At 39.8% G+C, this 23,022-nt stretch overlaps 1 long non-coding RNA gene and 2 gene segments (V, D, J or C); 2 read left to right on the top strand and 1 right to left on the bottom strand.

Moving 5' to 3' along the window:
- Positions 1–1,866: 1,866 nt before the first annotated feature.
- On the top strand, positions 1,867–3,429 carry LOC109976613 (Ig kappa-b4 chain C region-like). The segment is given in 2 exon segments: positions 1,867–2,203; positions 2,913–3,429. A coding segment is annotated over 1 exon segment (306 nt).
- Positions 3,260–5,683, bottom strand: LOC136179994 (uncharacterized). Its single transcript, XR_010666930.1, has 2 exons — positions 5,582–5,683; positions 3,260–5,474 (listed from the first exon to the last, which is right to left on the bottom strand). It is a non-coding gene; the product is annotated as an uncharacterized lncRNA (long non-coding RNA).
- Positions 5,684–20,565: 14,882 nt separating this feature from the next.
- LOC109979672 (Ig kappa-b4 chain C region-like) lies at positions 20,566–22,384 on the top strand. The segment is given in 2 exon segments: positions 20,566–20,786; positions 21,868–22,384. A coding segment is annotated over 1 exon segment (306 nt).
- Positions 22,385–23,022: the final 638 nt, after the last annotated feature.

The following is a 23,022-nucleotide window of genomic DNA, read 5'->3' as shown; positions in this document are numbered from 1 at the left end:
TTTCTTAAAGGTGCAAAGGGGCTCTGCGGATCCAATGAAGTTTGGAATTATTTTCCATCACCGGGTGGCGACAGAGGAGAAGAGTGTAGTTAGAAACTTAAGAACCCGTCCGGTTCAGTTCGGTATGGTACACATGTATTGGCGTTTCAACTGTCATGAATACTTTTTTGGCACGCTTCTGTTGGGGTGCCAAGCGTACTGAACCGACTCTAAAGGTTGGCGCTAGAAACACTGCAGTCTGTTGATTGGTCGAAAGAAGAATCTTCACTTGACAGCGGTAATAAAGGACAAACACAAAACGCACCACGTTTTGGAGAGAGTCATTAAAAGGCTGTTTTCTGTTTTTATGCGACTATATGTCAGCGCGTAGCTCCGCCCCATGGACGACCTGGGAGATGCAATCATTCATTTTTATTTACTGTGTCACATTCTTCTTCTTCTTTATTGAATGTCTTGGCTGTCTGTCGTGCCGCTGTTGTTTTATGATGTACGGTTGGCTGTTGAAACGCAAGCAAGATCAGGGCTTACCGTGTCAGACTGTACTGAACCAAACCAGACCGCTTGGTGGAAACGGGGCTTTAAGGCCCAGGTTCAGTTGGACATTTGTGAACACCTTATAGAGGCAAATAAAAACACATAAAGTGTATAGTGTTTGCTTCCTCTCTTATTCAAGTACTGCTATGTGTTGCTTTTATCCGTCCCTAAACATTGGCTGTTATTGTGTAAGTTGAAAAGTTGTTTTAGGTAAAAGAGTCTGCAGGACAGTAAACTAAACTGAGCGCACATTCGTGAGTGTGTGTCCTCAGTGAAGTGTGTCAGTCTCTGCAGAAGCTTCCTGCTGCAGCAGTCAGTCTGGTTTCTGTTCAGGCTGACTGAGGGAGGTTTTTGTACGACGCTTTTTCACTGTGTGAACACACCTCCACTGTGATAACTCTGACAGTAGTAAACTGCTGCGTCTTCAGTCTGGACTCCACTGATGGTCAGAGTGAAGTCAGAGTTTGATCCACTGCCTGTAAAACGATCTGAAGTCCCTGATTCTCGAGTGCTACCAGAGTAAATCAGCAGTTTAGGAGTTCCTCCATCTTTCTGTTGGTACCAGGCTAAGTCGGGTTTGCTGTTCGTAGTATCTACATCCTTACTGGTTGTACATGATAAGGTGACGGAGGCTCCCAGATCAGATCTCACTGCTGCAGGCTGAGTCACTGTGACCTGTCCTCTGGACTCTGAGGAGACAGAGACAAACACATGAAGCAGCATCAGGGTTGTGTGGGCTTCATTTCAGAGAGACGGATGTTCATAGAGGAGAGGAGTTTGATTGTCTGGACTTTACCTGTGAAGCAGCAGCAGAGGAGGAGAGTCCAGATGAGGACGCAGATCAAAGTCATGTTTTTGGATGAGGAGGAGGAGGAGGATTTCTGTGTCTCCTGTTGTGATGAAGGACAGCTGTCAGTCCTGCAGTGTTCAACTCTCAGGACTTTAAACTCTCCCCGAGCACTGGAGCATGCTGCTGCTCATGCAAAGTGGCTCTTTATGGAAATGCTCTAACTAACTGGGGACTTGGATTATACTAATTATAAAGTTAATTATTTTAACTTTCAATAAGACATGTTTTTAAAACCGTGTTCATGCTTCTGGAGAAATCCCCGGAATAAAATGTCTTAATTTTGAATATTAATGGAAATGTATTCTTTATACTTTTCAGTTCATTTGAAGGTTTTGCAGACAAGAGCATTTTTTTTACTTTCTTTAGTGAGAGGTTTTTGTACGGCGACTCAATGAGTTTGCATCACTGTGGTACACATTTGGTGGAGGAACCAGACTGGATGTTGGAAGTAAGTCAAATATTAACCCTTTGTATGTCAAGAGATTATTTTATTTTGAAATGCAAGACTGAAAATGACTGACCCAAACATTTGTGTGCATGTTTTTCTCTGTATTTAGACTAAAAACGAATTTTTAATGAAACACAAAATCGTATCAAAATAAATGTCAAATCTGAAGCCAAAGTCATCATTTGTTCCAGAGTAAATGAGTGTTATCATTGTAAAGGTGAAGTTGCATCTTGAGGGCTGGTAGTTTGAGTACGATGTGTTGAAGTCAGAGAGCCGTGTCTCTGTGCAGTGAGAGGTTTTTGTACGGCGACTCAGTGACTTTGTATCACTGTGGTGGACTTTTGGTGGAGGAACCAGACTGGATGTCGGAGGTAAGTTTCTGTTGATTTCTAAACAGTGCAATGTAATCGTAATTTTTTTTTTTTTCATTTACAATATGAAGAAACATTTATACATTTTTATATTATATTTTTTTCCTGTTTGTGTTTGTCCTCCTGTACCATCTCAGGACAGATCGTTTACATTCAGTTCAGCAGCTTCAGATTCATAAAAAATAATTCTCTGAATTTGAATATCTATTCCACATCAACGATAACTCTTAAAGGCCCTTATTTCATTTTGTCATTTTGAATAAATTGCTCAAAGGGAAGTTGTAAGAATTTTGAAAGAAAATGTTAAAAATCTCTGATCTCTTTCTGCAGATTATGTCACTCAAGATTTTTTAGCCTTTTATGATTTAAAACATGTTTTATTGATAGATTTGGTTCATGTTTCCACTCAAGAGTTAGAAAAACAGGTATTTCAAAGGTTTGAGTGATTTGATGATTTTTCAGCGTATATATTTTATGTCCAGTGTATTCTGGTCTCTCTGTACGATGATCGTCTCTGTGTTGATTTGCATGACAGATTTCTGAGAGGGAAGTGAAACAATGTGTGAGTGACTGCTGAAGCAGAAAAAAACATCTGACAGAAACTCCTTGAAGGAGAAACTCTGCTTTCAACTGCAAAGGTGTCCAGGAGTGATGTGTTTGACTGACAGCTGTGTGGTTCCTGTCCTCTGTTCTGATTGGTGTCTCCTAGGTGAAGCCCGTCCCACCTTGATGGTTCTGCCCCCTTCCAATGAGGAGCTGCAGCAGGGGAATGCCACGCTCGTGTGCCTGGCCAACAAGGGCTTCCCCTCGGACTGGAGTCTGGCCTGGAAGGTGGACGGCATCAGCGGCGGCAGCTGGGAGGAGAGCAGGGGCCCTGCGGTGATGGAGCAGGACGCTCGTTACAGCTGGAGCAGCACCCTGAGGCTCTCTGCAGGCCAGTGGATGAAGGTGGGCTCTGTGACCTGTGAGGCCACCCAGGGCTCCCAGACGCTGGTCTCAGAGACACTGAGGAGGGACCAGTGTTCCCAGGACTGAGCTGTATCACCTGGACTCTGCTGCTGGTTTCCCCCTGCTGTTGTTTCACTTCTGAAACTGCACTCAGTTTACACGCTAAATGCCTTCATTCCCTCTCTATGATTTTATGTTTCAACGTTAACTTTTCTCGCATTTTGTATTGACAGTTTTTCTCAAAATGAGCAAAAGAATAAAAATGGAATCAAACAGTGTTTGTTGTGCATATCTTTCATTTCTTAACAGGTTAACAATTTTTGAACGGACTTTGGTAAGTTCATCTAAAGAATTAAAAAATATATAGCAATGGAAAACTTCCAAATAATCTTATATCATCAAAATCTGCTGTTGAAGATGGTGAAATGTCTCAATCTGATGACTGATGTGTTGATTTGTTAAATCTCTGAAAATAATGAAGGTAGGTAAGAAATGTGTTGGAAGCAAAGCGGATGGCATCATCTGCATAACGTGATAAAACATTGCTTCTGGCATGTTGTTCAAAGCCTGCTCTGTGGTTTAAATATATTAATTAAAATCATGAAAACACACATCGTGGAAAGTTTATGCAAAGGTCTCTTGGTGTTTTGCATATTCTGTTTGGATGTCAAAATAAAAAGATTTGAGACGTATCTCAAGAAAAGACATATTAATCAATGAAAACAATTCAAATGTGTGTTAATTTTAGACAGTAGTAAACTCCTTCTGTTACCTGTGAGTGCTTTGGGTGCTCTGCTTTTCTTGGATATAATCAGGAGGACTCAAATGGAAACAAGTTGGTAACCTCTGAGGTAGTCGACGACTTTAAAAAGACTTAAAGAGTCTTATACAACACATATAGTTCTGTCAGTGCAGACTAACCTTTCCTCTGCAGGGCACCAGTTTAGCTCAGTTGATAGAGCAGGCGCTGCATTTTATATATTTGTGGCGACAGTAGCTCAGTCTGTAGGGACCTTGTTTGGGAACCTGAGGGTCGCTGGTTTAAGTCCCTGTACACATCAATGTATGGAAGCTGCCAGGTCCCAGGTCACTCTCCGAGTGCTATAGAGGTGTCCTAGAGCAAGACACTGAACCCCCAACAGCTCTGTTGTGCTCCCTGTGTCGCAGTGTGTAGCAGCCCCACTGACATCTCTCCAGGTCCTGATTGTGTTAGTGTGCACAGACATCATGTCCACAAGTTTTCAGATGTTACTGCTCTCGTGCACCTACTTACCCAAGGCAATAATCTGACCAACAAAAACAGAGATTGAATCTTTAGTCAGCTGGTGTGATGCATATTGAATGTTGGAAAGACAAAGGAACATATTATTGATTTTAGAAGAAAGAAAGACGATGTTTCCCCTCATAGCAGATCCAAACTGTCCCGTTTCATAAATATGTCGGTGTCTTCATGGACAGTAAATTAAATTGGAAAATGGACACTGATGTGGCTTTAAAGAAGGCTCAATCAAGTCTCTTAAGGAAGCTTAGATCCTCTGACTTTAGCAAGAACCTTCTGTACGTTTTGTATCTTGGCTCTTTTATTCTGTTCTGTGCTGGTGGGGGGGGCAGCTTCTGTTTGGATGATACAAATAAGATCAGTAACCTGATCAAAGAGGCTGGCTCTGTGATCGGCTTTACCCCACACTCTCTTGAAGTCACCTTTGAGAAGAGAACGAGGACAACACTAAAAATCTTTTCATAAATATCTGACATATGCCAAGGGTTCATTTTGAAATGCTAAGTACTGTATAGTGGAAATATATGATATTGAATAACTGATTGTGTAGTTTTTGTATTACAGGGAAGAGGTGATGGAAACCAGTCAGTGTAGTGTTTGAGTGTGTGTCCTCAGTGAAGTGTGTCAGTCTCTGCAGAAGCTTCCTGCTGCAGCAGTCAGTCTGGTTTCTGTTCAGGCTGACTGAGGGAGGTTTTTGTACGACGCTTTTTCACTGTGTGAACACCAACTCACTGTTGATGATATGTACACTCTGACAGTAGTAAACTGCTGCGTCTTCAGTCTGGACTCCACTGATGGTCAGAGTGAAGTCAGAGTTTGATCCACTGCCTGTAAAACGATCTGAAGTCCCTGATTCTCGAGTGCTACCATAGTAAATCAGCAGTTTAGGAGTTCCTCCATCTTTCTGTTGGTACCAGGCTAAAAAGGGTTCGTCGTCGTCCGTAGTCTCTACATCCTCACTGGTCCTACATGATAAGGTGACGGAGGCTCCCAGAGCAGATCTCACTGCTGCAGACTGAGTCACTGTGACCTGTCCTCTGGACTCTGAGGAGACAGAGACAAACACATGAAGCAGCATCAGGGTTGTGTGGGCTTCATTTCAGAGAGACAGATGTTCATAGAGGAGAGGAGTTTGATTGTCTGGACTTTACCTGTGAAGCAGCAGCAGAGGAGGAGAGTCCAGATGAGGACGCAGATCAAAGTCATGTTTTTGGATGACGAGGAGGAGGAGGATTTCTGTGTCTCCTGTTGTGATGAAGGACAGCTGTCAGTCCTCCAGTGTTCAACTCTCAGGACTTTAAACTCTCCCCGAGCACTGGAGCATGCTGCTGCTCATGCAAAGTGGCTCTTTATGGAAATGATGGATTTCAATCACTCAATGAGCTGATCTGATGATGAGTCTTTCAAGTATTTTAAAAGTTTTCTGAAAAGTATTTCAGTAGCTTTAACAATTATTTTTCCACAAGTTTCAGTTTTTAATATACACAATTCAAACAACATTTAAACTATTCTTTAAAACCTGAAAAAGTATTTTGCCAACTTTTTCTGTGTTGCTTGTGTTTGCCCTTTCTCAAGGATTAAAAATGTTTTTTTAATGAGAACAATTTTGAAAGTGGATACAACATATACAAAGACTTATCACAGAATTACAGCAAAATTCTGAATTTGTATTTTGCAGACCAAACTTCACTGCATCTAAAGTCTAAAACAAGTAGCTCATAACGTCTTGTTTTAAGTAGTGAAACGTGTCTGTTGTCACGGTTAAGCAGTGGTGCCTGTCTGTTGAATGGTTACTGAGCTAAGAGAGGGAAGTGAAATGTTTTAGACCAGTTTCATCTTCTCTGAAGAAGACTGACAGATGCAGTCGTGTCCTCGGCTGCCACTTAGGAGAAAAAGGGTATTTGACCTCCCTTAATTATCATTGATCTCTCTCTCTCTCTCTTTGCAGTGCTGCTCCACTCCAGTGTGCATCGGCCTCAAACATTTGAGTCCAGTGTGCATCGGACTCAAACATTTGAGTCGGATACAGCCTGACTTTGCAGAGTGTAAGCCTGGCCTAAACAGAAAAAAGTCATTTGGGAGATTTGGTTTTCCATCTTGCAACACAAAAGTGTCAGCATGACGTATTTCTAGTCATGTGACTTCCTGCAATGTGACAATTGTACTAAGAACCCAAATGCACAAATCCGAAAACACTTAGAGAAGATACAAAGTCTGTTTAATCAGAGGGGAGGTCAGTACACGGGAATCTAAATCACAAGCAGAGGTAATCAAAACGTTGGGCAACAGGCAGGTCAGAAAATACAGAAAAAGGTCGGAATAATAATCGGAAAAATACACAATGAAAGCTGGAACGTTGTCATGAGGGAACAAGAAGAACTGGCATAGAAGGAGGGAAACACAGAGACTAAATACTCAAGGGGAGCGAAGACAACTAGACACAGGTGAGACACATCAGGTAATCACAGACGCAGGAGACACAGGTGAGAGTAGAAGAAAGCAAAGGATCTGAAACGAGATGCAGGGTAAGTGTCAAAAACACAAGATGTAAAAACATGAGAGTAACTGAAACCACACACTATCCTGGAGATGTGTCATAACCAAGGGGCAACCTCCGGTCTGGAAAAATGAAGCCTATGCGGAAGTACAAAAAACTGCAGTTCCTCGAGGTTCCTCTTGAGGCTGGCTGCAGAAGCGCCGGAAGTGCCATAAGCCCACAGCCAAAAAAGCCCGTTTTTACCACAGGAATCAACATGTTTACAGCCTGGTTCAAAAAACGAGATATATCTGAGAAGTTGACGGCCCCTTCTCCTCACACTGTGGGGGGGGGTGAATGTTTTTATAACTCATCGGATTTTATTCTATTAAGGAAAACGACTATGCCCATATTAGGGTTGTGTCAGATTTGATTGACAGCTCTGCGCGGTCAGCAGGTCAGGAGGCTACCAGCTTGATCCGTCTGATTTCTCCTCTTTCTTACTTCGTTTGGAGAGTTTGTTTAACACATATCTGACAACATACATGGCTTGCTGTGCGGTTAACAGACCATCCAACAAGTTGATGCTTCAGTTGTTTTCAGTAAGTGATATAGTAGTGTTATATTTACTGCTTACTCGTATTTATATTTATATTTACGGACCTAGCTTGTTTAGAGTTAGCTTGTAAACCAGTGTGTAAACCTAACTGTGTAGCTCATTATTTACATTATTTACATTATTTACATTATTTACATTATTTACATTATTTACGGTCAATGGTTTAGAAATGTTTGTTAAGATGTTGTTGTTGAAAATAATGAGTTTGTGTGATGTTAGAAGCTAAAGGTTCATCTCGGTGGTTATCTGACGTTATGATGAATGTTATACTCCACCTAAATGTGGACATTAAAAACAAACTTTGTGTAGTAATTATCCGTCAGTAACATAAACTGAACTGAACCTAATGTGCTGTGTAGGTTATAGAGGATGACATTAAAGTTACATGGTTCATGTAGTGTCTTAAGATTTGAGCAAACTGTTAACAAAAATCACTTTGTAAGAGCATCTGTAACCATTAAGAACTATATTAATAACCAGATTAATTTTCACTGAACTCATACACAGAATATAGCTGTAGAAATATAAAATATAAATAACATGGAATGAAAATAAGATATAAAGCACATAGATATAAAGTATAATAAATAGTTTGAAGAATACAGCCATGTACTGAGCTCATGTTAATAATAAATGAGTTACTGTATGTTCTGTACTAAAGCACAGAGAGTTGGGACCTGTTAATGATTTAAATAATTCAGGTTATATTTGTTTCATGTAAAGATGAAGTACTATCCACAATAAACTGCTTAATTTTTCCTCACCCAAAATCTGAGACAATTTGATGTAGAATATCATTGTGTGAGTGAGAGAGCTGAAAATAGCATGATTACAATAATGTTTATCTTCTTAACTTTGAATAGATGTTGATTATCTGAATACTGGACCTTTGTTGTCTGGGTAGTACACTGTTGAATTTATAAATGTGCTCTTACACACAGATGAATACAGAAGAATAATTTGATGATTTAATAAATGATTTAATGAATAACTGATATTTTCTCTCTTTCTTTGCCATCCTGAAGACCTCTCACTTAAAGTCCATGTTCTTCTGGATCCATGTCACATGCTCGAGCTTCTTCTGAATGACATTTCAACAGTCAAAGTTCTGCTGAGAGAAGATGGCCAGCAGATAAGACAGCAGTACATCAAGGAGCTCCACAAGCTTCAGGAGGAGGAGGAGGGTTTGCACCTTGGAAGACTGTATTCATGCTGTTCAAATAAAACTAGATCTCCTCCAAACAACTTGCAATCAAACTATTTTCTTCCCATTTTAAAACCCTTTGTCCAGTTTAGATGGGAGAAGTTGATATTATGTGATATTGATCTGGGAAGACTACATTTCTGAATCATTTTTAACTGTGTTTTTTTTCACAAGTTATTGATCTTATTTACTCTCCATGTATCTTGATTTAAGAATGGGGCTGTGTTTAAGGTCAACATTTTGCAATGACTCTGTTCCATCCGACTTTAAGAAATGAACTGCATTAGTATTTATCAAAAGAATAAAAAGTTGTGTAAAAGTAGACTTCCTTCCCTTAGCTATTGAGTTGAGCATTAATGCACATTTTAGTCTTGTCATTTCAAATCTGAAATGTGTACTCAGAAGTAGACATAAAGGAGTGCATTTATATAGAAATATTTATTTAATCTGAAAAACAACATGAAAAAAGTCTGTTTTTACAGCAGAGATGAACATGTTTACAGCTTGGTACAAAACAAACAAATAGGTGTGATTAGCTCATGTCTCCATGGACACACACTGTACGGGGGGGGGGAATGTTTTGATGACTCATCAGTTTTGATTTGATGAAGGATAAGAGTTATTCACAATAAGGCGTGTAGCTGACCAGCTTGACAGGCGGGCGCGGTGTAACGATTTGTCAAGGGGCTTAAAACCTGTCTCAGCTCTCAGCCTGTGGGTGACATCACTCAGGCCATCCGGGGGAGACCTCCCTCACAGCGAGCTGTTGAAGAGAAGCAACTGAAGTCCACCCCAGAAGAACCAACAAATACAGATGTTGTTGAGGCTCAGGTTTCTTCCTCTGTCTCTGCAGCTCTCTGGGCACCTCGATGGACCAGTCACCAATAATCCACACTGTGTCTATAGGAGAAATACAAAGGTGTTCAATTAATGCCTCAGACAAAATGTACAGTTAACTACATGTGACAGCTCAGGCTGTTTTTTTGTTATGAGCCACATCTGCAGGAATAATATTGAACAAGATAGCTGCAACTCATCATAATAGATGCCAGTCTTAAACACAATTTTTTCTAATACTTAGTTTTTAGTGTGAAGCTGACACTGTCCACAGACTCCATGACTTCACAGGTTCTATAGAAAACAAATGTCTTATAATAAATACTAAATATTTATTTTTCAATTGTCATGTTCACCTCATCGCTGTTGACATCAGTAAATATAAAACACAGACATTCCTCTTTTTGTCACAACAGTAACATGAACTGTATGCTTTGTAATATTGATTTCTTCTGGATGTCTCATTTATTTACAGTTTATGGATAAAACTTTGTTAATGTATTTTTCTGCTAACACTGACAAAGTCTAACTGCTCTGACAAATAACTAATAACCATGATTGTATATTTAACAAAGTGTCGTTTTAAGACTTCAATTAAATATTTTGGTTGAATATAATTCGTTTTAACTGTTGTAGAAAAGTTAAATGTTAACTTACTGTTTAGTTTTCTCAGGATGAGCAGGAATAGTTGATGATAGCAGCCTAGCTGTTAGCTATGCTGTCAAGTGGATTGCTGACGTCGAGCTGAATGGGCGGAGTTAAGTCCCGCCTTACTGCTGTCGCTAGGTTGATCCGAAGTTAGGTTGAGACTGCAAATCCAATATGGATGCGGCCGTCGATTGGACTCATTTTCTGTACTCTGGACTCATTGTATGTAACAGACGGGTCAGGGTTCGTCCAGTAATATTTACAGTCTATGGTCATAACGAGCCAAACTGTCCATCAATCCGATCACACACTGATGGTGATGCCTTCAGGAACCATTTGGGTTGCTTCAACTGGGGATCGAACCACCAACTTTTCTGACAACCAAACCACTGTACCTCTAAGCCACATCTTCCCCATAACATTGACAGTATTATTTTGTTGAAGGAAGTATTAGCTTTAGGTAGTATATTGATTTTATAATATTGGTTCTAAATGAAATACGATGTCTTGAGTTAGTTCTTCTTATAATTATCTCCCATGCTTAAAAAATGTGTCCTTGTCGTCTTGTATGTTTCATTCATCTTGCTTTAAAGCATTGTCTTCTTCCGTTTGATGAATAGTTTCATATTATAATTATCAGTGTGTTATTTCAACAAGACAATGTTGTACCTCTGTCAGTATCATTTCCCTCATTCAGCCACCAGAGGGCAGCAGAGTACGTCTTTTAAAAATGGCCTTATATCCTGCTCAGTTCATCCACCAGACTCAGTTAATAAATCCAGACTGTTAGTGAAGCAGCTCATTCAGTCTCCACAGAGACTCTCCTGTAAGGACTCACTGAAGAGGATCACTTTACACCTCATAGAGACGAGGACATTCAGCTGACGTAGTCACAGCGTGTGGCATGAAGCTACATTTCAGTAGTTCTTGAGTAGTTCTTGAAATTAATGATGATGTAATGGGTGTGAAGATTTGATGGTTATGTGTTTCTAAGAAGATGCTCGTGCATTTTCTTATCTATTTACAGAGTATATCAGTTTTCTACATATTGACTTGTTTTATCTTATTTCAGGTTGAATATTTTGACTCCATTTGACTGTTTGTTTCTTTTATGGATCCAGAAAGGAGCCAGTCAAGGTTTTGTTTTCACACACTTTGCATTGAATGGAGAAGCAGGATCCAGATACCTGTGATCACTTGAAAGGAAAAGAAACTGTGCCTTTGAGGTTTGGGACTTTTAATCTTTCAGAGTCACTTCAACTCTACAATTCACTTAGCAGACGCTATTATCCAAAGTGCAACACAAGGGAGGATCTAGAGAGGAGGAAACAAAGTCAGTAAGTGCAAATGAACAGCTTTCAGTCTGATCTGACACACAGATGCTGACAGGAAAGCACAACTTCAACAGCTGTTCTTTAGAGTTCTAATCAGCATCAAAACCATCCTAAATATCGTGATCATCATTACCAAACAACACCATCTTCATCTTCATCATCATCATGAAGGTCATTGGTGTTCATAAAGAGCTGGGTCTTTAGCTTTTTCTTAAAGGTGCAAAGGGACTCTGCGGATCCAATGAAGTTTGGAATTATTTTCCACCACCGGGGGGCGACAGAGGAGAAGAGTGTAGTTAGAAACTTAAGAACCCGTCCGGTTCAGTTCGGTATGGTACACATGTATTGGCGTTTCTACTGTCATGAATACTTTTTTGGCACGCTTCTGTTGGGGTGCCAAGCGTACTGAACCGACTCTAAAGGTTGGAGCTAGAAACACTGCAGTCTGTTGATTGGTCGAAAGAAGAATCTTCACTTGACAGCGGTAATAAAGGACAAACACAAAACGCACCACGTTTTGGAGAGAGTCATTAAAAGGCTGTTTTCTGTTTTTATGCGACTATATGTCAGCGCGTAGCTCCACCCCATGGACGACCTGGGAGATGCAATCATTCATTTTTATTTACTGTGTCACATTCTTCTTCTTCTTTATTGAATGTCTTGGCTGTCTGTCGTGCCGCTGTTGTTTAATGATGTACGGTTGGCTGTTGAAACGCAAGCAAGATCAAGGTTTACCGTGTCAGACTGTACTGAACCAAACCAGACCGCTTGGTGGAAACGGGGCTTTAAGGCCCAGGTTCAGTTGGACATTTGTGAACACCTTATAGAGGCAAATAAAAACACAAAGTGTATAGTGTTTGCTTCCTCTCTTATTCAAGTACTGCTATGTGTTGCTTTTATCCGTCCCTAAACATTGGCTGTTATTGTGTAAGTTGAAAAGTTGTTTTAGGTAAAAGAGTCTGCAGGACAGTAAACTAAACTGAGCGCACATTCATGAGTGTGTGTCCTCAGTGAAGTGTGTCAGTCTCTGCAGAAGCTTCCTGCTGCAGCAGTCAGTCTGGTTTCTGTTCAGGCTGACTGAGGGAGGTTTTTGTACGACGCTTTTTCACTGTGTGAACACACCTACACTGTGATAACTCTGACAGTAGTAAACTGCTGCGTCTTCAGTCTGGACTCCACTGATGGTCAGAGTGAAGTCAGAGTTTGATCCACTGCCTGTAAAACGACTTGAAGTCCCCGATACTCGAGTGCTACCATAGTAAATCAGCAGTTTAGGAGTTCCTCCATCTTTCTGTTGGTACCAGGCTAAATAGGGTTTGCTGTTCGTAGTAGCTACATCCTTACTGGTCCTACATGAGACAGTGACGGAGGCTCCCAGATCAGATCTCACTGCTGCAGGCTGAGTCACTGTGACCTGTCCTCTGGACTCTGAGGAGACAGAGACAAACACATGAAGCAGCATCAGGGTTGTGTGGGCTTCATTTCAGAGAGACGGATGTTCATAGAGGAGAGGAGTTTGATTGTCTGGACTTTACCTGTGAAGCAGCAGCAGAGGAGGAGAGTCCAGATGAGGACGCAGATCAAAGTCATGTTTTTGGATGAGGAGGAGGAGGATTTCTGTGTCTCCTGTTGTGATGAAGGACAGCTGTCAGTCCTCCAGTGTTCAACTCTCAGGACTTTAAACTCTCCCCGAGCACTGGAGCATGCTGCTGCTCATGCAAAGTGGCTCTTTATGGAAATGATGGATTTCAATCACTCAATGAGCTGATCTGATGATGAGTCTTTCAAGTATTTTAAAAGTTTCCTGAAAAGTATTTCAGTAGCTTTAACAATTATTTTTCCACAAGTTTCAGTTTTTCATATACACAATTCAAACAACATTTCAACTATTCTTTAAAATCTGAAAAAGTATTTTGCCAACTTTTTCTGTGTTGCTTGTGTTTGCCCTTTCTCAAGGATTAAAAATGTTCTTTTAATGAGAAAAATGTTGAAAGTGGATACAACATATACGAAGACTTATCACAGAATTACAGCAAAATTCTGAATTTGTATTTTGCAAACCAAACAGTGTGCATCGGACTCAAACATTTAAGTCCAGTGTACATCAGACTCAAACATTTGAGTCCAGTGTGCATCGGACTCAAACATTTGAGTCGGATACAGCCTGACTTTGCAGAGTGTAAGCCTGGCCTAAACAGAAAAAAGTCATTTGGGAGATTTGGTTTTCCATCTTGCAACACAAAAGTGTCAGCATGACGTATTTCTAGTCATGTGACTTCCTGCAATGTGACAATTGTACTAAGAACCCAAATGCACAAATCCAAAAACACTTAGAGAAGATACAAAGTCTGTTTAATCAGAGGGGAGGTCAGTACACGGGAATCTAAATCACAAGCAGAGGTAATCAAAACGTTGGGCAACAGGCAGATCAGAAAATACAGAAAAAGGTCAGAATAATAATCGGAAAAATACACAATGAAAGCTGGAACGTTGTCATGAGGGAACAAGAAGAACTGGCATAGAAGGAGGGAAACACAGAGACTAAATACTCAAGGGGAGCGAAGACAACTAGACACAGGTGAGACACATCAGGTAATCACAGACGCAGGAGACACAGGTGAGAGTAGAAGAAAGCAAAGGATCTGAAACGAGATGCAGGGTAAGTGTCAAAAACACAAGATGTAAAAACATGAGAGTAACTGAAACCACACACTATCCTGGAGATGTGTCATAACCAAGGGGCAACCTCCGGTCTGGAAAAATGAAGCCTATGCGGAAGTACAAAAAACTGCAGTTCCTCGAGGTTCCTCTTGAGGCTGGCTGCAGAAGCGCCGGAAGTGCCATAAGCCCACAGCCAAAAAAGCCCGTTTTTACCACAGGAATCAACATGTTTACAGCCTGGTTCAAAAAACGAGATATATCTGAGAAGTTGACGGCCCCTTCTCCTCACACTGTGGGGGGGGGGTGAATTTTTTTATAACTCATCAGATTTTATTCTATTAAGGAAAACGACTATGCCCATATTAGGGTTGTGGCAGATTTGATTGACAGCTCTGCGCGGTCAGCAGGTCAGGAGGCTAACAGCTTGATCCGTCTGATTTCTCCTCTTTCTTACTTCGTTTGGAGAGTTTGTTTAACACATATCTGACAACATACATGGCTTGCTGTGCGGTTAACAGACCATCCAACAAGTTGATGCTTCAGTTGTTTTCAGTAAGTGATATAGTAGTGTTATATTTACTGCTTACTCGTATTTATATTTATATTTACGGACCTAGCTTGTTTAGAGTTAGCTTGTAAACCAGTCGGCTAACTGTGTAGCTCATTATTTACATTATTTACATTATTTACATTATTTACAGTCAATGGTTTAGAAATGTTTGTTAAGATGTTGTTGTTGAAAATAATGAGTTTGTGTGATGTTAGAAGCTAAAGGTTCACCTCGGTGGTTATCTGATGTTATGATGAATGTTATACTCCACCTAAATGTGGACATTAAAAAACAAACTTTGTGTAGTAATTATCCGTCAGTAACATAAACTGAACTGAACCTAATGTGCTGTGTAGGTTATAGAGGATGACAGTAAAGTTACATGGTTGATGTAGTGTCTTAAGATTTGAGCAAACTGTTAACAAAAATCACTTTGTAAGAGCATCTGTAACCATTAAGAACTATATTAATAACCAGATTAATTTTCACTGAACTCATACACAGAATATAGCTGTAGAAATATAAAATATAAATAACATGGAATGAAAATAAGATATAAAGCACATAGATATAAAGTATAAGAAATAGTTTGAAGAATACAGCCATGTACTGAGCTCATGTTAATAATAAATGAGTTACTTTATGTTCTGTACTAAAGCACAGAGAGTTGGGACCTGTTAATGATTTAAATAATTCAGGTTATATTTGTTTCATGTTAAGATGAAGTACTATCCACAATAAACTGCTTAATTTTTCCTCACCCAAAATCTGAGACAATTTAATGTGGAATATCATTGTGTGAGTGAGAGAGCTGAAAACAGCATGATTACAATAATGTTTATCTTCTTAACTTTGAATAGATGTTGATTACCTGAATACTGGACCTTTGTTGTCTGGGTAGTACACTGTTGAATTTATAAATGTGCTCTTACACACAGATGAATACAGAAAAATAATTTGATGATTTAATAAATGATTTAATGAATAACTGATATTTTCTCTCTTTCTTTGCCATCCTGAAGACCTCTCACTTAAAGTCCATGTTCTTCTGGATCCATGTCACATGCTCAAGCTTCTTCTGAATGACATTTCAACAGTCAAAGTTCTGGAGAGAGAAGATGGCCAGCAGATAAGACAGCAGTACATGAAGGAGCTCCACAGGCTTCAGGAGGAGGAGGAGGGTTTGCACCTTGGAAGACTGTATTCATGCTGTTCAAATAAAACTAGATCTCCTCCAAACAACTTGCAATCAAACCATTTTCTTCCCATTTTAAAACCCTTTGTCCAGTTTAGATGGGAGAAGTTGATATTATGTGATATTGATCTGGGAAGACTACATTTCTAAATCATTTTTAACTGTGTTTTTATTCACAAGTTATTGATCTTATTTACTCTCCATGTATCTTGATTTAAGAATGGGGCTGTGTTTAAGCTCATCATTTTGCAATGACTCTGTTCCATCCCATTTTAAGAAATGAACTGCATTAGTATTTATCAAAAGAATAAAAAGTTGTGTAAAAGTAGACTTCCTTCCCTAAGCTATTGAGTTGAGCATTAATGCACATTTTAGTCTTGTCATTTCAAATCTGAAATGTATACTCATAAGTAGACATAAAGGAGTGCATTTATATAGAAATATTTATTTAATCTGAAAAACAACATTAAAAAAAGTCTGTTTTTACAGCAGAGATGAACATGTTTACAGCTTGGTACAAAACAAACAAATAGGTGTGATTAGCTCATGTCTCGATGGACACACACTGTACGGGGGGTGAATGTTTTGATGACTCATCAGTTTTGATTTGATGAAGGATAAGAGTTATTCACAATAAGGCGTGTAGCTGACCAGCTTGACAGGTGGGTGCGGTGTAACAGTTTGTCAGGAGGTTTAAAACCCGCCTCAGCTCTCAGCCTGTGGGTGACATCACTCAGGCCATCCGGGGGAGACCTCCCTCACAGCAAGCTGTTGAAGAGAAGCAACTGAAGTCCACCCCAGAAGAACCAACAAATACAGATGTTGTTGAGGCTCAGGTTTCTTCCTCTGTCTCTGCAGCTCTCTGGGCACCTCGATGGACCAGTCACCAATAATCCACACTGTGTCTATAGGAGAAATACAAAGGTGTTCAATTAATGCCTCAGACAAAATGTACAGTTAACCACATGTGACAGCTCAGGGTGTTTTTTTGTTATGAGCCACATCTGCAGGAATAATATTGAACAAGGTAGCTGCAACTCATCATAATAGATGCCAGTCTTAAACAATATATTTTCTAATACTTAAAGTTTTTGGTGTGACGCTGACACTGTCCACAGACTCCATGACTTCACAGGTTCAATAGAAAACAAATATCTTATAATAAATACTAAATATTTATTTTTCAATTGTCATGTTCACCTCATCGCTGTTGACATCAGTAAATATAAGACACAGACATTCCTCTTTTTGTCAGAACAGTAACCTCATATTTATTTACAGTCTATGGATAAAACTTTGTTAATGTATTTCTCTGCTAACACTGACAAAGTTTAACTGCTCTGACAAATAACTAATAACCATGATTGTATATTTAAAAAAGTGTAGTTTTAAGACTTTAATTAAATATTTGGGTTGAATATAATTAGTTTTTGTAGAAAAGTTAAATGTTAACTTACTGTTTAGTTTTCTCAGGATGAGCAGGAATAGTTGATGATAGCAGCCTAGCTGTTAGCTATGCTGTGAAGTGGACTGCTGACGTCGAGCTGAATGGGCGGCGTTAAGTCCCGCCTTACTGCTGTTTTTAGGTTGATCCGAAGTTAGGTTGAGACTGCAAATCCAATATGGATGCGGCCGTCGATTGGACTCATTTTCTGTCTATGTAACAGACGGGTCAGGGTTCATCCAGTAATATTTACAGTCTATGGTCATGACGAGCCAAACTGTCCATCAATCCGATCACACACTGATGGTGATGCCTTCAGGAACCATTTGGGTTGCTTCAGCTGGGGATCGAATCACCAACTTTTCTGACAACCAAACCACTGTACCTCTAAGCCACATCTTCCCCATAACATTGACAGTATTATTTTGTTAAAGGATGTATTAGCTTTAGGTAGTATATTGATTTTATAATATTGGTTCTAAATGAAATACGATGTCTTGAGTTAGTTCTTCTTATAATTATCTCCCATGCTTAAAAAATGTGTCCTTGTCGTCTTGTATGTTTCATTCATCTTGCTTTAAAGCATTGTCTTCTTCCGTTTGATGAATAGTTTCATATTATAATTATCAGTGTGTTATTTCAACTAGACAATGTTGTACCTCTGTCAGTATCATTTCCCTCATTCAGCCACCAGAGGGCAGCAGAGTACGTCTTTTAAAAATGGCCTTATATCCTGCTCAGTTCATCCACCAGACTCAGTTAATAAATCCAGACTGTTAGTGAAGCAGCTCATTCAGTCTCCACAGAGACTCTCCTGTAAGGACTCACTGAAGAGGATCACTTTACACCTCATAGAGACGAGGACATTCAGCTGACGTAGTCACAGGGTGTGGCATGAAGCTACATTTCAGTAGTTCTTGAGTAGTTCTTGAGTAGTTCTTGAAATTAATGATGATGTAATGGGTGTGAAGATTTGATGGTTATATGTTTCTAAGAAGATGCTTGTGCATTTTCTTATCTATTTAAAGAGCATATAAGTTTTCTACATATTGACTTGTTTTATCTTTTTTCAGGTTGAATATTTTGACTCCATTTTGACTGTTTGTTTCTTTTATGGATCCAGAAAGGAGCCAGTCAAGGTTTTGTTTTCACACACTTTGCATTGAATGGAGAAGCAGGATCCAGATACCTGTGATCACTTGAAAGGAAAAGAAACTGTGCCTTTGAGGTTTGGGACTTTTAATCTTTCAGAGTCACTTCAACTCTACAATTCACTTAGCAGACGCTATTATCCAAAGTGCAACACAAGCGAGGATCTAGAGAGGAGGAAACAAAGTCAGTAAGTGCAAATGAACAGCTTTCAGTCTGATCTGACACACAGATGCTGACAGGAAAGCACAACTTCAACAGCTGTTCTTTAGAGTTCTAATCAGCATCAAAACCATCCTAAATATCGTGATCATCATTACTAAACAGCACCATCTTCATCTTCATCATCATCATGAAGGTCATTGGTGTTCATAAAGAGCTGGGTCTTTAGCTTTTTCTTAAAGGTGCAAAGGGACTCTGCGGATCCAATGAAGTTTGGAATTATTTTCCACCACCGGGGGGCGACAGAGGAGAAGAGTGTAGTTAGAAACTTAAGAACCTGTCCGGTTCAGTTCGGTATGGTACACATGTATTGGTGTTTCTACTGTCATGAATACTTTTTTGGTACTCTTCTGTTGGGGTGCCAAGCGTACTGAACCGACTCTAAAGGTTGGAGCTAGAAACACTGCAGTCTGTTGATTGGTTGAAAGAAGAATCTTCACTTGACAGCGGTAATAAAGGACAAACACAAAACGCACCACGTTTTGGAGAGAGTCATTAAAAGGCTGTTTTTTGTTTTTATGCGACTATATGTCAGCCCGTAGCTCCGCCCCATGGACGACCTGGGAGATGCAATCATTCATTTTTATTTACTGTGTCACATTCTTCTTCTTCTTTATTGAATGTCTTGGCTGTCTGTCGTGCCGCTGTTGTTTTATGATGTACGGTTGGCTGTTGAAACGCAAGCAAGATCAGGGTTTACCGTGTCAGACTGTACTGAACCAAACCAGACCGCTTGGTGGAAACGGGGCTTTAAGGCCCAGGTTCAGTTGGACATTTGTGAACACCTTATAGAGGCAAATAAAAACACATAAAGTGTATAGTGTTTGCTTTCTCTCTTATTCAAGTACTGCTATGTGTTGCTTTTATCCGTCCCTAAACATTGGCTGTTATTGTGTAAGTTGAAAAGTTGTTTTAGGTAAAAGAGTCTGCAGGACAGTAAACTAAACTGAGCGCATATTCGTGAGTGTGTGTCCTCAGTGAAGTGTGTCAGTCTCTGCAGAAGCTTCCTGCTGCAGCAGTCAGTCTGGTTTCTGTTCAGGCTGACTGAGGGAGGTTTTTGTACGACGCTTTTTCACTGTGTGAACACAGCCTGACTGTTGATGCTATGTCCACTCTGACAGTAGTAAACTGCTGCGTCTTCAGTCTGGACTCCACTGATGGTCAGAGTGAAGTCAGAGTTTGATCCACTGCCTGTAAAACGATCTGAAGTCCCTGATTCTCGAGTGCTACCGAAGTAAATCAGCAGTTTAGGAGTTCCTCCATCTTTCTGTTGGTACCAGGCTAATTCGGGTTCGTCGTCATATGTAGTATCTACATCCTCACTGGTCCTACATGATAAGGTGACGGATGCTCCCAGAGCAGATCTCACTGCTGCAGGCTGAGTCACTGTGACCTGTCCTCTGGACTCTGAGGAGACAGAGACAAACACATGAAGCAGCATCAGAGTTGTGTGGGCTTCATTTCAGAGAGACGGATGTTCATAGAGGAGAGGAGTTTGATTGTCTGGACTTTACCTGTGAAGCAGCAGCAGAGGAGGAGAGTCCAGATGAGGACGCAGATCAAAGTCATGTTTTTGGACGAGGAGGAGGAGGAGGATTTCTGTGTCTCCTGTTGTGATGAAGGACAGCTGTCAGTCCTGCAGTGTTCAACTCTCAGGACTTTAAACTCTCCCCGAGCACTGGAGCATGCTGCTGCTCATGCAAAGTGGCTCTTTATGGAAATGCTCTGACTAACTGGGGACTTGGATTATACTAATTATAAAGTTAATTATTTTAACTTTCAATAAGACATGTTTTTAAAACCGTGTTCATGCTTCTGGAGAAATCCCCGGAATAAAATGTCTTAATTTTGAATATTAATGGAAATGTATTCTTTATACTTTTCAGTTCATTTGAAGGTTTTGCAGACAAGAGCATTTTTTTTTACTTTCTTTAGTGAGAGGTTTTTGTACGGCGACTCAGTGAGTTTGCATCACTGTGGTACACATTTGGTGGAGGAACCAGACTGGATGTTGGAAGTAAGTCAAATATTAACCCTTTGTATGTAAAGAGATTTTTTTTTTTTTTAAATGCAAGATGGAAAATGACTGACCCAAACATTTGTGTGCATGTTTTTCTCTGTATTTAGACTAAAAACAAATTTTTAAAGAAACACAAAATCGTATCAAAATAAATGTCAAATCTGAAGCCAAAGTCATCATTTCTTCCAAGGTAATTGAGTGTTATCATTGTAAAGGTGAAGTTGCATCTTGAGGGCTGGTAGTTTGAGTACGATGTGTTGAAGTCAGAGAGCCGTGTCTCTGTGCAGTGAGAGGTTTTTGTACGGCGATTCAGTGACTTTGTATCACTGTGGTGGACTTTTGGTGGAGGAACCAGACTGGATGTCGGAGGTAAGTTTCTGCTGATTTCTAAACAGTGTAATGTAATCGTGATTTTTTTTTTTTTCATTTACAATATAAAGAAACATTTATACATTTTTACATTATATTTTTTTCCTGTTTGTGTTTGACCTCCTGTACCATCTCAGGACAGATCATTTACATTCAGTTCAGCAGCTTCAGATTCATAAAAAATAATTCTCTGGTTTCAGATATCTATTCCACATCAACGATAACTCTTAAAGGCCCTTATTTCATTTTGTCATTTTGAATAAATTGCTCAAAGGGAAGTTGTAAGAATTTTGAAAGAAAATGTTCAAAATCTCTGATCTCTTTCTGCAGATTATGTCACTTAAGATTTTTTAGCCTTTTATGATTTAAAACATGTTTTATTGATAGATTTGGTTCATGTTTCCACTCAACAGTTAGAAAAATAGGTATTTCAAAGGTTTGAGTGATTTGATGATTTTTCAGCATATATATTTTAAGTCCAGTGTATTCTGGTCTCTCTGTACGATGATCGTCTCTGTGTTGATTTGCATGACAGATTTCTGAGAGGGAAGTGAAACAATGTGTGAGTGACTGCTGAAGCAGAAAAAAACATCTGACAGAAACTCCTTAAAGGAGAAACTCTGCTTTCAACTGCAAAGGTGTCCAGGAGTGATGTGTTTGACTGACAGCTGTGTGGTTCCTGTCCTCTGTTCTGATTGGTGTCTCCTAGGTGAAGCCCGTCCCACCTTGATGGTTCTGCCCCCTTCCAATGAGGAGCTGCAGCAGGGGAAGGCCACGCTCGTGTGCCTGGCCAACAAGGGCTTCCCCTCAGACTGGAGTCTGGCCTGGAAGGTGGACGGCATCAGCGGCGGCAGCTGGGAGGAGAGCAGGGGCCCTGCGGTGATGGAGCAGGACGCTCGTTACAGCTGGAGCAGCACCCTGAGGCTCTCTGCAGGCCAGTGGACGAAGGTGGGCTCTGTGACCTGTGAGGCCACCCAGGGCTCCCAGACGCTGGTCTCAGAGACACTGAGGAGGGACCAGTGTTCCCAGGACTGAGCTGTATCACCTGGACTCTGCTGCTGGTTTCTCCCTGCTGTTGTTTCACTTCTGAAACTGCCCTCAGTTTACACGCTAAATGCCTTCTTTCCCTCTCTATGATTTTATGTTTCAACGTTTATTTTTCTTACCTTTTGTATTGACAGTTTTTCTTAAATTGAGCAAAAGAATAAAAATGGAATCAAACAGTGTTTGTTGTGCATATCTTTCATTTCTTAACAGGTTAACAATTTTTGAACGGACTTTGGTAAGTTCATCTAAAGAATAAAAAAAAATAGCAATGGAAAACTTCCAAATAATCTTATATCATCAAAATCTGCTGTTAAAGATGGTGAAATGTCTCAATCTGATGACTGATGTGTTGATTTGTTAAATCTCTGAAAATAATGAAGGTGGGTAAGAAATGTGTTACAAATAAAACGGATGATATCATCAGCATAAAGTGATAAAACATTGCTTCTGGCATTTTGTTCAATGCCTGCTCTGTGGTTGTCAAAATTAGATTTAAATATATAGATAAAATCATGAGAACACACATTGTGAAAAGTTTATTCAAAGGCTTTTTGGTAGGGTTAGGGTTAAGACTGTTCTGCATATTCTGTTGGGATGTCAAAAGAAAACGATTTAATACTTAACTCGAAAAAATAGATATTCATCAATTAAAACAATTGAAATGTTTTTTAATTATTGACAGTAGTAAACCCCTTCTTTTACATGTGAGTGCTTTGGGGTGCTCTTCTTTTCTTGGATATAATTAGGAGGACTCTAATGGAAACAAGTTGGTAACCTCTGATGTAGTCGACGACTTTAAAAAGACTTAAAGAGTCTT

Source organism: Labrus bergylta, chromosome 9 (genome assembly GCF_963930695.1).
Source record: "Labrus bergylta chromosome 9, fLabBer1.1, whole genome shotgun sequence".
Classification (NCBI taxonomy): domain Eukaryota; kingdom Metazoa; phylum Chordata; class Actinopteri; order Labriformes; family Labridae; genus Labrus; species Labrus bergylta.
This window is presented reverse-complemented; position numbering and strand designations above follow the sequence as displayed.